The sequence below is a fragment of the Cervus elaphus genome, chromosome 12 (assembly GCF_910594005.1).
Source record: "Cervus elaphus chromosome 12, mCerEla1.1, whole genome shotgun sequence".
In the NCBI taxonomy this organism is placed as follows: Eukaryota; Metazoa; Chordata; class Mammalia; order Artiodactyla; family Cervidae; genus Cervus; species Cervus elaphus.
This window is the reverse complement of record NC_057826.1, coordinates 17972895-17986810: the sequence shown is the minus strand read 5'-3', so window position 1 is coordinate 17986810 and position 13916 is coordinate 17972895. Positions and strand designations below refer to the sequence as shown.

At 40.5% G+C, this 13916-nt stretch overlaps 1 protein-coding gene across 3 annotated transcripts in view; it reads left to right on the top strand.

Annotated features, from left to right (window-relative positions):
* PSEN1 (presenilin 1) overlaps nt 1-9139 on the top strand; it is a 71836-nt gene extending 62697 nt beyond the window's left edge. For all 3 annotated transcript variants that reach the window (XM_043919378.1, XM_043919376.1, XM_043919377.1), the window contains exons 11-12: nt 6534-6652; nt 7886-9139. In XM_043919378.1, coding sequence (XP_043775313.1) covers nt 6534-6652; nt 7886-8041 — 275 coding nt within the window. In that variant the 3' untranslated portion in view covers nt 8042-9139. The remainder of the gene's footprint in view (nt 1-6533; nt 6653-7885) is intronic.
* The last annotated feature ends 4777 nt before the right edge of the window (nt 9140-13916 follow it).

The window sequence follows — 13916 nt, the reverse complement described above, 5'->3', positions numbered from 1 at the left end:
TTCTTTTTGTAGCCAAATAATATTCCATTGTAAGGATATGTCACATTTATCATCCATTCATCAGTTAATGGACATATAGATTTTTTCCATTTCGAGCTATTAGGCATATTGTTGCTGTGAATGTTCATGTACCTGTCTGTGTGGACATATGTTTTTATTTCTCTTAGGTTTATACCTACAAATAGAATGCTGGGTCATATGATAACTGTATATTTAACCTGTTGAGGAACTACCAGCCAGTTTTCCAAAGTGTCTGCACCATTTTGCATTCCCCCTAGCACTGTTTGTATGTTCCAGTTCTTATACATCTTCACTGACACTTTTTATTATCTGTCTTTTGATTGTAATCATTCTAGTGAATGTAAAGTGGTATCTCATCAGGGTTTTGATTTGCATTTTTCTGATGACTAATAGTGTTGAGTATCTTTGTGTGTGTTAAATTTTTATTTATTTGTGTTTGGCTGTGTGGGCTTTCTCTGGCTGCACCGAGCAGGGATTCTGCACAGTGCTGCTGTGCCATGCTCAGACTTCGCACTGCAGTGGCTTCTCTTGTTGCGGAGCATGGGCCCAGTTGCCCTGTGGCATGTGGAATCCTGCCCAGCAGGGATCGAACCCGTGTCCTCTGTATCTGCAGGCATATTCTTTAACCACCAGGGAAGTCTATCATCTGTGTTATTTTTTAAAATTTATTTCTATAGCTTTTTTTTTTCCTTCCCTGAAGAAGTTAGTTTCTTTCAGTTAGTTTCTTGTAGCACCGTTTGGAATCAAGTCTTTATAAGGCTATCCTTTGTTTAGCCACTGTGTGTGCCAAGAACTTCTCTGTATTATTTTTAACTCTGATACCAACCTTGTGAAATAGCTCTGTAATCCCCATCTTGTAGCTGAAGAATTTGAGGGTTAAAAAATGAGTTGGAAAAAAAAAAAAAAATAAAATGAGTTGGGCTCTTCTGCACACTTGAAACTGGTAGAAGTATTCATCATTCTGGGAAGGTTAGCAAGTTAAAGGATAACTGACTCTCTAATTCAGAGCATTGAATTTCACGGGTCATATGGTTTATTTTTGCACTCAGGAAGACTTCACTCTGGCTTCCACAACTTAAAAAGAAACGCTGGCTACTCAGTAAGATCTTATTAACCAGAACCCTGCTCCTTTCTCACATACATCTAGAGCAGATCCTGCTTCTCAGGACTCTCAACTCCCGTCTTCCAGAAGTAACTCAGACAACAAAGCTTTAAGACCAGGATCAAACTTCAGTTGGCAATAGTTACTTAACAACCAGAAAGGTAAAAGCAAGTTGTAAAGCTTAATGGGTTACTGTTGAGCCTCCAGTCAAAGAGTATTTTTGAATCCATAGTTTTGAAAAGAACTTAATAAGTTAAAAATAATGTTTGGCAATAGAAAATCTAGGACCTCTGCATTTCTGTGTAAGTTTTAGGAATCAGCTTGTTAGTTTCTATAAACTGATCCTAAAATTTATTTGGAAATGTAAAGAACTTAGAATATCCAAAATAATTTTGAAAGAGAAGAAAGAAGGTGGTGGACTTAAGCAGTCTGATTTCAATCAAAGCTTACCCCAAAACCATAGTAATCAAGACAGGCACAAGGATAGGCATATAAATCAATGAAATAAAACTGAAAGTCCAGAAGTAAACCTATATTTATGGTCAATGATTTTTTTTTTTTAACAAAGGTGCTAAAATAATTCAGTGGCAAAGGGATATAATCTTTTCAACACAAAAATTAACCCATGGAGAAGGGAATGGCAATCCACTCCAGTATTCCTGCTTGGGAAATCCCATGGACAGAGGAGGCTGATGGGCTACAGTCCACGGGGTTGCTAAGAGTCAGACACGACTTAGCGACTAAACAATGTATTATAATCTACCAGAGAGAAAAGTTGCTGAAAGATTTCACCTACTGAAAAAAACAAATGTTTGTACATTTCATGGAGTGTTACTCTTGTAGCCAAAGAATATTCAGTTGCTTGGAGAATTTCAGGATGAGTTGAATGGATAAGCTTAGGAGATAACTTATGCTGCCATCTCCTTCCAACCCTGCTTCTTCTGAGAGTCCCTTTTGGGGAAAGTGATACAATTGAAACAAGAAATCAGGATGCATTCATCTCTATACAATAAAAACCATAAAACAGTGTTTTAACCAGGAAAAAGGATTTATCTTCTCAAATAACAAGAGACCTGGGTTTGGCAGTTTAGTGCTGGTAAAGATGTTCAAGTACCAGTCTCTCTCAACCTTCCTGCTTTATTACTTCTGATGTGTGGTCACAAAATGCCTCTCCCTGTTTATCTGGCCATTGCAGCTGCTTTGCAGCAGGAAACTAAGTGTAATAGATTTATCAAACTAACAAAATCTTCCCAGAAGTCCCAAGAGGCTCCCACTTGTATCTCATTAGATAGATTTATGTCACATGGCCACTTGTTTTTTTTTTTTTTTTTTTTTTTTGGCCACTTGTAACTACAGAAAACAAAATAAAAATTTTACTTTTAGCTGTGAAAAAAAAAAAAAAAGTTAACCCAAAATGTGTCATAAACTGAAATGTAAATGGCAAAACTATAAAACTTATAGAAGAAAACAAAAACTTCATGACCTTGGGTTGGGCAAAGAGTTCGTTAATACAACAGTGATACATAGAAGAAAAAAATTGATAGGTTTGACCTTGTCAAAATTTAAAACTTCAAACGATACCATTTAGAGAAGGGATATTTAGGGAATTCCCTGGCAGTGGTTAGAGCTCTGTGCTTTCACTGCTGAGGATGAGGGTCCGATCCCTGGTGGGGGAACTGCTATCCCACAAGCCACATGGGACAGCCAAAAAAGAGAGAGAAGAGGAATCTATAGACTCACATTTATAGCACTATCACAGTGACCATGAGATGGAAGCAGCCTAAGTGTCCACTGACAGATGAATGGATAAACAAAATGTGGTGTATACATACCGTGAGGTATTATTCAACTTCAAAAAGAAAGGAAAATCTAACACATGCTACAGTGTGGATGAACCAAGGCATTATGCTAAGTGAAGTAAACCAGTCACAGTAAGATGAATACTGTATGATTCCACTTAAATGAAGTACCTCTAGTAGTCAGACTCAGAGATGGAAAGTGGAATGGTGGTTTCCAGGGTCTGTAGGGAGAGAGGAAGGAGGAGTTACTTAATGGGTACAGAGTTTCACTTCTGCAAAATGAAGAGTTCTGTGGGTGGATGGTGGTGATGGTAGCACAACAGTGTGAAGGTACTTAATGCCACTGAACTGTGTATTTAACCACATTAAAAAATAATAATAATAATGTTAACAAAAGCAAAGGGGGACTTCCCTAGTGGTTAAGAATCCAAGGACGCAGGTTCAGTCCCTGGTCCAGAAAGATCCCATGTGCTGAGTGCTGCAGCTACTAAAGCCAGCACTCCTAGAGGCTGTGCTCTGCAACGAGAGAGGCCACCACAGTGAGAAGCCCAAGCACCACAGCGAAGAGTGGCCCTGCCTTTCCGCACAGAGAAAGCCTGTGTGCAGCAACGAAGACCCAGCACAGCCAAAAATAAATTCTAAAAAAATTAAAAATTGGGGGGACTTCCCTGGTGGTCCAGTGGCCAAGACCCCATGCTCCCAGTGCAGGGGGGGCTGGTTCAATCCCTGGCCAGGGAACTAGATCCCACGTGCTCCGACTAAGACCCAGCAAGGCCAAATAAAAATAAGTAATTTTTTTTTTAATTAACATTTTTTTAAAAAGGAAAAAGAGCCACATACTGAGAGACAATATTTTTAAATTCTATTAAAGAATTTGTAGTTAGGATATAAAGAGAATTCTTACAACTCAATAATAGGAAGATATTTTATTTTTTTAGGAAGATATTTTAAAAATAGGGTAATACTTTTAATAAACATTTCCTCAAAGGAGAAATATAATGGCCAATAAACACATGAAAAGATACTCAACATCATGATTCAGAATGGCTTTAATCAAAAAGACAGCAGCACCAAGTGCAGGTGAGGACTGAAGAAACCAGAAGCATTGTGCACTGCTGGTGGGAATGCACAGATACAGCCATCAGAGAGAACAACTTGGCAGCTTGTCAAAAGGCTAAATGTTAATTTACCATAGAACCCAGCAGATCCACTCCTAGGAATCTCCCCAATGGGAATGAAAGCAATCTGTCCACACAAAGATGTGTGCACTGATGTTCATAGCAGCGTTATTCATAATAGCCAAAAACGGAACACAATCTAAATGTCCATCAACTGGTGATGGATAAACAAAATATAGTATACCCATACAATGAAAAGCTATTCATCAGTGAAAAGGAACAAACTATAGATACATGCCAAAATCATGGATAAACTTCGGAAATATTATGTTAATACAGATGGCAAACAAGCACGTGAAAAGGTGTTCAACATCACTCATTATTAGAGAAATGCAAATCAAAACTACAGTAAGGTTTCACCTCACATCAGTCAGAATAACCATCATCAAAAAGTCTACGAATAATAAATTCTGGAGAGGATGTGGAGAAAAGGGAACCTTCCTGAACTGTTGGTGGGAATGTAAATTGTTACAGCCACTATGTAAGAATAGTAAGGAGGTTCCTTAAAAAACTAGAGTTACAGTATGATTCTGCAACCCTACTCCTGGTCATATATCTGGAAAAGACAGAAACTCTAATTCAAAAAAGATACATATACCCTGATGTTCACAGCACTATTTACAGTAGTCAAGACATGGAAGCAACCTAAATGTCCATTGACAGGTGAATGTATAAAGATGATGTGGTACATATATACATGATGGAATATATTCAGCCATAGAAAAGAATGAAATAATGCCATTTGCAGCAACTTGGATGGACCTAGAGATTATCATATTAAGTGAAGTAAGTCAGAGAATGATAAATATCATGTGATATCACTTATATGTGAAATCTAAAAAAATGATACAAATGGGCTTATTAACAACAGAAATAGACTCACAGACATAGAAAACAAACTTGGTTACCAAAGGGGAACCTGTGGGGTAGGGAATAATTTAGGAGTTTGGGGTTAACAGATACACAGTATTATATATAAAATAGGTAAACAACAAGAACCTACTATATAGCCCAGGAAGCTATATTCAGTATCTTGTGATAACCTGTAATGAAACATAATCTGAATAAATATATATATATATGTATATATAACTGAACCACCTTGTACACCTGAAACTAACACAACATTGTACATCAGTTCAGTTCATTTGCTCAGTTGTATCCGACTCTTTGCAATCCCATGGACTGCAGCATGCCAGGCTTCTCTGTCCATCACCAACTCCCGGAGATTGCTCAAACTTATGTCCATTGAGTCAATGGTGCCATCCAACCATCTCATCCTCTGTCACCCCTTTCTCCTCCTGCCTTCAATCTTTCCCACCATCAGGGTCTTTTCCAATGAGTCAGTTCTTCACATCAGGTGGCCAAAGTATTGGAGCTTCAGCATCAGTCCTTCCAAATGAATATTCAGGACTGATTTCCTTTAGGATTGACTGGTTGGATCTCCTTGCAGTCCAAGGGGCTCTCAAGAGTCTTCTCTAACACCACAGTTCAAAAGCATTAGTTCTTCAGTGCTCAGCTTTCTTTATGGTCCAACTGTCACATCTATTTCCATACATGACCTCTGGAAAAACCATAGCTTTGACTAGACAGACCTTTGTCGGCAAAGTAATGTCTCTGCTTTTTAATATGCTGTCTAGGTTGGTCATAGCTTTTCTTCCAAGGAGCAAGCATTTTTAAATTTCACAGCTACATTCACCATCTGTAGTGATTTTGGAGCCCAAGAAAATAAAGTCTGTCACTATTTCCATTGTTTCCCCATCTATTTGCTATGAAGTGATGGGACCGGATGCCATGATCTTGGCTTTTTTAATGTCACTATACTTCAATTTTTTAAAATTATATTAAATGAAAGAAGCCAGTCACAAAAAACTTCATATTATGAGTCCATTTCTATGTGTCTAGAAAAGTCAGATTTATAGAGTTAGAAAACAGATCAGTTGCTTAAGGCTTGAAACACAAGTATCTAAGTTGGGTGATGGAAATGTAGATTATGGTGATGGTTGCACAATTCCAGGTTTTTTACAGTCATTGAATTGGTGCATTTTATGAAGTAAATTATACCTCAGTGAAACTGTTTTTCAAATAAAAGGAGATGATACCTATCTCATAGGGCTTCTTGTGAGGATTTATTGGAACAAGTGCCAGGTATAAACTCGGCAACAGTAGATGACAATTATTATTTACTGTCATTATTTTTTATATATAACAGCAGCATCTACTCTTAAGAACCCAGAGTCAGCCCTATAGCATCTGAACCTCCTGTTACAGAAAACAAAACAAAACAAAAAAGAACCTAATTAAAGCCTAACTTTGTATAATATCATTTGCTGATTTCTCATTCAGTGTGGGATGGGGAGGGAGCACATTTTTAAATTGTGAAGTCATAGCAAAGAGTGACAAACTTTTATATTCATAATCTTTCTGTTTTAGGGGGAGTAAAACTTGGATTAGGAGATTTCATTTTCTACAGTGTTCTGGTTGGTAAAGCTTCTGCAACAGCCAGTGGAGACTGGAACACAACCATAGCCTGTTTTGTAGCCATATTAATTGTAAGTATACATTGATTAAAACCTGTTAGAACTCCTTATCTCAAAACTGATTAAAAGGCAGTTCTTTTAACCCCAGCTTGGCTGAGTGTTCCAATCACCTGGAGAGCTTTTTAAAAACACAAATAATTGGACCTCACCTGAATAGTTTCTCCATGTGGCCACACATTGAAATCACCTGGGAGCTTTTAAAACAGTGCTTCTCTGCCCTGAGATATTACTTAATTTGTTTTAATTGTGTATTTTTTTTTAAGTTCCCCCAGGAAATTCTGGTAAGCACCTCTGATTAGGAACCACTGCTTCAAGCCTGGCAACATAAATAATTATGTAGAAAATTAGATCAGTCTTAAAGGGGTAAGCAGTTCCTCACTTAGTGTGGGTTTGGTGGCAGTTTTGCATTTAACGCCACAACCTGCAGCATACAGTGTCCTTTGGGCAGGCAATATGAGGCAAGAAAAGCTAACATAGTGCCTGATCACACATCGATTTTGCTTATAGAGTCACAAGGTGAGCCTGAAGCTTTCAGAACTACAATTTTAAGTAACTCATAAGATATTTCTTACTGTTATTTTTGCTGGAGGTATGATGTCTCATGTATATATGAGTGAAGTTGGATGAGAGGTTAGATGAGAGCCTTTACTTATGTATTTATTTTGTGATTATATTTGTGATTTATCTTGGTCATGTGACCAGTTAGAATTTTCATTTATTCCTCTTTTGAGGTTAGTTTTCTGGATGTGTCTTAGTGTCTCAGTTAACTAGGATGAAAAAATGGCCTGTATTATATAGCTGCTCTGTGTTTACAAGATAACACTATACACTTCATAAACAAGCGTTTGTTGGTTTATTCCATGAGTACGTCTTTGCCCCCAGACAGCATAAAGAATGTCACCTCTAGGATTTTTAGCTAGCCAAACTAAATTTACAGTAGCCAAGTCAATATTTTAGATAGAAATTTCAGTATTGTTAATTTGTTTTAAAAAATCATTTTGCTTATTTTCAGATTCTATCCCCTACCTAGAATTAGGGGATGTAATATCAATAATATATGGATAATAATCTTTTGTGAAGAAAAATGTTTCCAGATTCAATGAAAAAACTTTTGTTCTAAAATTTAACCTCAGGATTGTATATTCAGTTAACTAAATTAAGACCAAGATTTGTGATTGAGTTGATTTGCACAGAATATTTGCATAATTATGTCTGCATTTGTGTCTCTTCCCCCCTTCTCCACAGGGTTTGTGCCTTACATTATTGCTCCTCGCCATTTTCAAGAAAGCATTACCAGCTCTTCCAGTCTCTATCACCTTTGGGCTTATTTTCTACTTTGCCACAGATTATCTTGTTCAGCCCTTTATGGACCAGTTAGCATTCCATCAGTTTTATATCTAGCATATTTACAGTTAGAATCTCATGGATTTTTCGCCTTTGACTATAATAAAATCTGGGGAGGACAAAGGTGATTTTCCGGTGTCCACATCTAACAAAATCAAGATTCCCAGCTGGACTTTTTGCAGCTTCCTTCCAAGTCTTCCTGACCACCTGCACTATTGGGCGTTGGAAGGAGGTTTCTACAGAAAACGGTTTTGAACACGTCATTGTGGTGAACTAAGTCCCTCAATGCAGAAACTACCAGATTTGAGGGACAAGGACAAGGCAAAGCCATGGGCCAAAAAGTTGCTGTGCTCCCACCAGCAGGTTGACCTGTGGTTGTAGGTGGACTTTACCAACGCTGCAGACTCTCAGGACTACCATTACCAGGAGGTTAAATGAAATGGTTTAAACCAAACAGGACTCTTCATCTTAAGCTACATATTGAAAATCAACCTAATAAATCTGTATTGAATTTTGAACCTTTTCGGGAGATACCATAAGGAGAACAGGCACCAGCAGCAAAATGGAAAGATGGGAAGGGACTCAAACTTTCAGACTTTTTGCTGCAGACTTACCGTTTTTAAATAAGACTTTTTTTCACCTGAGTCAAGTCAGAGGTATAGGTTGATTTTGACACTTCTTCTCAAGCACTGAAGCTCATTATCTGTGGCTGCCATTTCTTCCCAAGGCCAGTCTGAACTTATTTGAGGTTGCTTTATCTTAAAAGTCTTAACCTCAGGTTCAAATTCATTAATTTCTGGAAATAATGGGACTATAACTCAACGATTCCCTATCACCCTTAGGTAAATTCTGGATTTTCCACCAAATTCCTAATTTGTAGGCATATTGGGAGGTTCACTTGCCCCCAGGTGCCTCCCTCCTCCCCTCTCTCTCCCTTTACTCCCCTCACGAGCACTTCTCCTGTACGGTGAATAAGACAGCCCTGTTGTGGTAGCAGATGGTCCAGTTGTTATAGGATTTTGCTCTTTGTGTGGTGCAAAGAATGTGTCATGAGTCAGTGCTCTCACCCCTGCTGTCATGATTTCTTCAATAGCAAAATACAGTGTGTGCCCAAAGACAGTAGAATTAAAGAAGAGTAAAATTGCTCGTGAAGCACTTTTCTGTCCTGATTTTTTTCCCTTTTTTTTTTTTAAAAAAAACTACAACCCATTGTCTCTTGACAGTAGGCTGGAATTTGAGCCAATAGCCAAAAGCCAGTGGTTTATAAAGTTTACGACTCAGTTGTATCTGTACACGGTTTGGAGAACACCGTTATTTCACTTGGTGAGCTGAGGGAGAACCGAGAGTCTGGAGGAGAAGCAGCTGCCAAGAAAAGCGAGGAGAGGCCCCCAGCAGCCAGTGGGACAAAATGAGGTCATGTCCTATGGAGAGGATCCGAGCAATTCCTCAAGAAACTCACAATGGGTGTTCTCCATTTCCCCTTCCACGTTACCTTTCGTTTCAATGTACCTCTATGAGGACTGGGCCTTCGAGTTCAGCCCCTGAGCAGTTCAGTTGGACAATGAACAGAAATAGAGTCACCAGCTGTGGGCACACGGACCCTCTGGAGGGAGCTTTGCCAGGCACACCCCTTCTCTTACCGCAGCCAGCCCTCAGCCACGGTGACAACACCTCTTCTCCAATCACAGCCAGCCCTCAGCCACAGTGACCACACCCCTTCTCCAGCCACAGCCAGCCTTCAGCCACTGTGACCACTCCCCTTCTCCAACCACAGCCAGCCTTCAGCCACTGTGACCACAACCCCTCCTCCAACTACAGCCAGCCCCCAGCCATGGTGACCACACCCCTTATCCAATCACAGCCAGCCCCCAGCCATGGTGACCACACCCCTTCTCCAACCACAGCCAGCCTTCAGCCACTGTGACCACACCCCTTCTCCAACCACAGCCAGCCTTCAGCCACGGTGACCACAACCCCTCCTCCAACTACAGCCAGCCCCCAGCCATGGTGACCACACCCCTTATACAATCACAGCCAGCCCCCAGCCATGGTGACCACACCCCTTCTCCAACCACAGCCTGCCCTCAGCCACGGTGACCACACCCCTTCTCCAACCACAGCCTGCCCTCAGCCACGGTGACCACACCCCTTCTCCAACCACAGCCAGCCCCCAGCCACGGTGACCACACCCCTCCAACCACAGCCAGCCTTCAGCCACTGTGACTACACCCCTCCTCCAACTGCAGCCAGCCCTCAGCCACTGTGACTACACCCCTCCTCCAACTGCAGCCAGCCCTCAGCCATGGTGGCCACACTGAGCATTTGTGTGGAACGTGGTTTCCCCCTGAGGCTGAAGAGAGGCCAACTCCCCCTCAGCTTCCTGCTGCTTTCTCCCCAGCTCTCGTTTGATCTGCTTTGGGTTCTCCATGGAGTTTAGAGGATTTGTTTTTTGTCGTGGAATATTTCTAATAAGAAATTAACTTCAGGAGTAATGTGCCAGTACTACCCTGTGTGTAAAAATGCTCCTGGGCTGTGAGAACTGCAGGGAAAATTACAGCTCTGCCAAGAAAGTTGGGGTTCGAGAGTAGGTTTTGTCATCTTTTTTTTCCTTTAGCCCCCTTTCCCCAAGATGCCATTTTTCTCCTCAGATAAGTGGCAACATGGATATTCTCTTCTAGGAAGACACACGATTCAACAAGCTACAGCAAAGCCACCCGAACTCCAGTATGTGACTTGAAGCAGTCTTGAAGGGATCCCTGAGTAGTTTATTTGTGTGAGGCTCCCAAATGTGCTATGCCTTTCATTAAGGGTTTACCTTTGAAGAGGATGTGTGGGGTGTGTGATTGTGTTCAGATCCGTCCTGTGTGTTACTGGCCTATGTAGAGAGATTGCAGTGGACCTATCACTTTCCGCAAGACAGAGCCACATCTCAGCATAGAGAGAACATCATCTTATTTCTTCTAATCACCAGTCTTAGAACTCTTCCTTTGAACCTCCTTCTTAAAGTCAAGTCAGTTTCTGCAATGTCAAAACACTAGTCTTCCACCATGAAAAATAGATTGTCACCAGAGAAAACAGCAATTCCACTGAGGATGTGCCCTCACAGGGGCAAGGGGTGGCGGTGGCGCCAGAACCATTGACAAAGCATGACCAGCTCAGCTGACCTGCGTTAGAAGAGGGGGAGGGGAGGAGGAAGAATGGCACCCACGGATGTCTGCGTCTGACTGGCCTACAAGAGTGTTTACATACAGAATGTTGCCGTAAACTAGCCTGTGGAAATTCCAACAATATTTGAGGGATCTGTAGAGCTTTTTTTCAAAGAAGTGCTCGCTTCTGTGTTTCTGATTCTCACCAGGTAAGCGGGTAGTCCTTGGATCACAACACTCACTATAAATGACTAAACTTTGATCAGAAAAAGAATCTTTCCGAGCAACATGGAAGAAAATCACAAGTGAACAATTTATTGATTGCACTACAGATGCAACAACTGATGGGGTGGTGTTTTTACTTTTAAATTCCTGGATCTCCATTTTTTTCAAGTGTTCCTTGGTTTTAAAAACCTTCTTTATTTTACAAACAGATAACGTGTTTAGTCCTTGGCTTTTACTTGGCCTCACAGACTTTATATATGTAGTTTTAATCATAATTTGTAGAAGGTAAGACAAGTTAAACCACCACGTAAGATCTCACAGGGTCAGACATCTCAAGGAAGCCTCTGATACTGACCCCCCCCCCCCACCACCACTGCCAGGGCCTGGCCTTTCGTGTTCGCCTGTTTATGATCGAGCCCTAAAAAAAATGAGCTCAGAAACCACTCAGAAGGGTTTTGTTCAATGTCTTCCCTGTTCCTGGCATGGCACTGGGGTCTAAGGAAGCAAAAATGACTCAAATGTATCCTCAGTGTAGCTGCAGTCTCGTTTTCTGGTGAACACCATTTTAGCTTCTCTAAAATACTGGCTACTTGTCAAAACCGTTTTTCATGATTACTGTTATTGAGGGCTTAAAAATGTATGTAACAGAGGTGACCTGATTCTTCCAGAAACCAGTCCTTTCAGTAAAGTATTCCTTTTTCTCTAAATTTGCTTTTGGATAGTATAAAAATCCATCTCATCTTTTCATTTTCAACACCAAGGGAGTCCTGAATGTAGCGGTTTGGGAAGAGACTTGATTTTAAAAGTCCCCAGACACAGGAGACTTATATTTCATGTTCTTATATTTTTCAATATTGCCTGGACTTTCATATGACTTCAAATGAGAAAAACTGTGTTGCAGAAAAATAATTATAGTTGAAATGGTTATATGGTATATAAAGAAAAATTAAAGACCAAATAAATTTAAAAAAAAAACAAAACAAAACAGTGGTTTCAGCTCTTCACAACCCTCGTTGAAGTTGCAGAGCAAGGTGTCCCAACAAGACCACTGTAGCGCTCACATTCCAGATCGTCTGGATGGCATTGTCAGAACCGCCCTCTCTGCATGGAATACATCAGATCTGTGCATTGAAGGCCTGGTGCAGAAGTCGAATGTCAAAGCCATTTCCCGGGACCTCTGACAGCTTCAGCATCTCCCTGAGGAAGAAGTTGGGTCCACCATGGACCCTGGAATCTGGTGTTAGCACTTCAGCCTGGCCTGTGTAGCAGGAAAGACTTCCCAGGAGGCAGTTTTCCTTTAAAAACAAGTAAGCATTGCGACAAGACAGCTTCCTAGTCAACTGTGCAGAGCAGTGTGTACAGGACTGGCGTGTTCACGCAGTCGAAGCACCGGGTGGGTTTCTGTGGGATCACTGACCCTCACCTGTTCATTGCCTGGCTTCTGCTTCTCCAGACACTGTTTGTACACGATTCAGACAGACTGCGAATACATCTTTTCAAAGTAACTTTCAAATTCTTGGTAAGATACAATTTTGATAGATGATTGCAGATTTTCCTGTTATTTATCAAATTAATAAAGACTGCATGACTCCAGGTGTGCTCGTCTCCTTACATGAAAGTATTTTCACGTGTAACTGTGAGAATTCTTCAGCCATTATCAGGAAACAGAAGCACACACGCATTTCCATCCTTCACTCATAAATAAGTCATACGGACTATAGCAGGTCACACCTCGGAAGGGTACTATATTAAAACTATTTATGAGAAGTCTTAATTATTTTTAACACGTTTCTGAAAAAAAATTTTTTTTTGAAAAATATTTTTTCCAGAAAACATCTAACTCAATGTAAAGACTGTCAAGATTACTTACAGGATGTATGTTGTACAGTGCAGAGATTTTATAAGCCAGAGGATTATCTTTAAAAAATTATTACCTAGGTCACATGATGGAAAAAAACAACATTTCTTTTATTGACCTCGTGTAGCATATGTTGTCCAATCACTCTACAAAGCCTTTTGTTTCTACACAGAGACTCCCTTACAGAATGTTGGGAATTACTGGTAAAAAAATAAGTCTGTGGCAGAAAAAAAGAGCCTATTGTCTTCAGAAGAAGCAGAGAAGGGGTGGATGAGTTCCTGGGTACATTGGCCAGGGGCATAAAAGAAAAGAAGGTGTTCTTAACCCTCCTATGGTAATCAAGCATCACTTGGTTTTCTGAATCTTCTAGGCAGTGTCATTAGAGCCTGCCAGAGAAGCGTTATGATTTGTCCTCATCAGCTGAGAGGTATCTGATTCTTAGGGCCCCTGACAATGGTGCTCTTGCTGAAAAGGAAGAATGACCCCAGCAGATTAAGAAGCAGGAGTAATGAGGCTGGATTTCCTTCATCACTAGGTAAGTACCACAGCTTTTTGTGGCCCAACCCCTCTCCCTGGGAATTCTGTGTGCCAAAGTCAGGGGAGACCCTGCCCACCAGTTCTTAGGATCTGGTTAAAAGTGAAATGATAGCATGCTTGAGTACAAGCAAGCACAATATTTACTACATGGTCTGAATGGGAATGC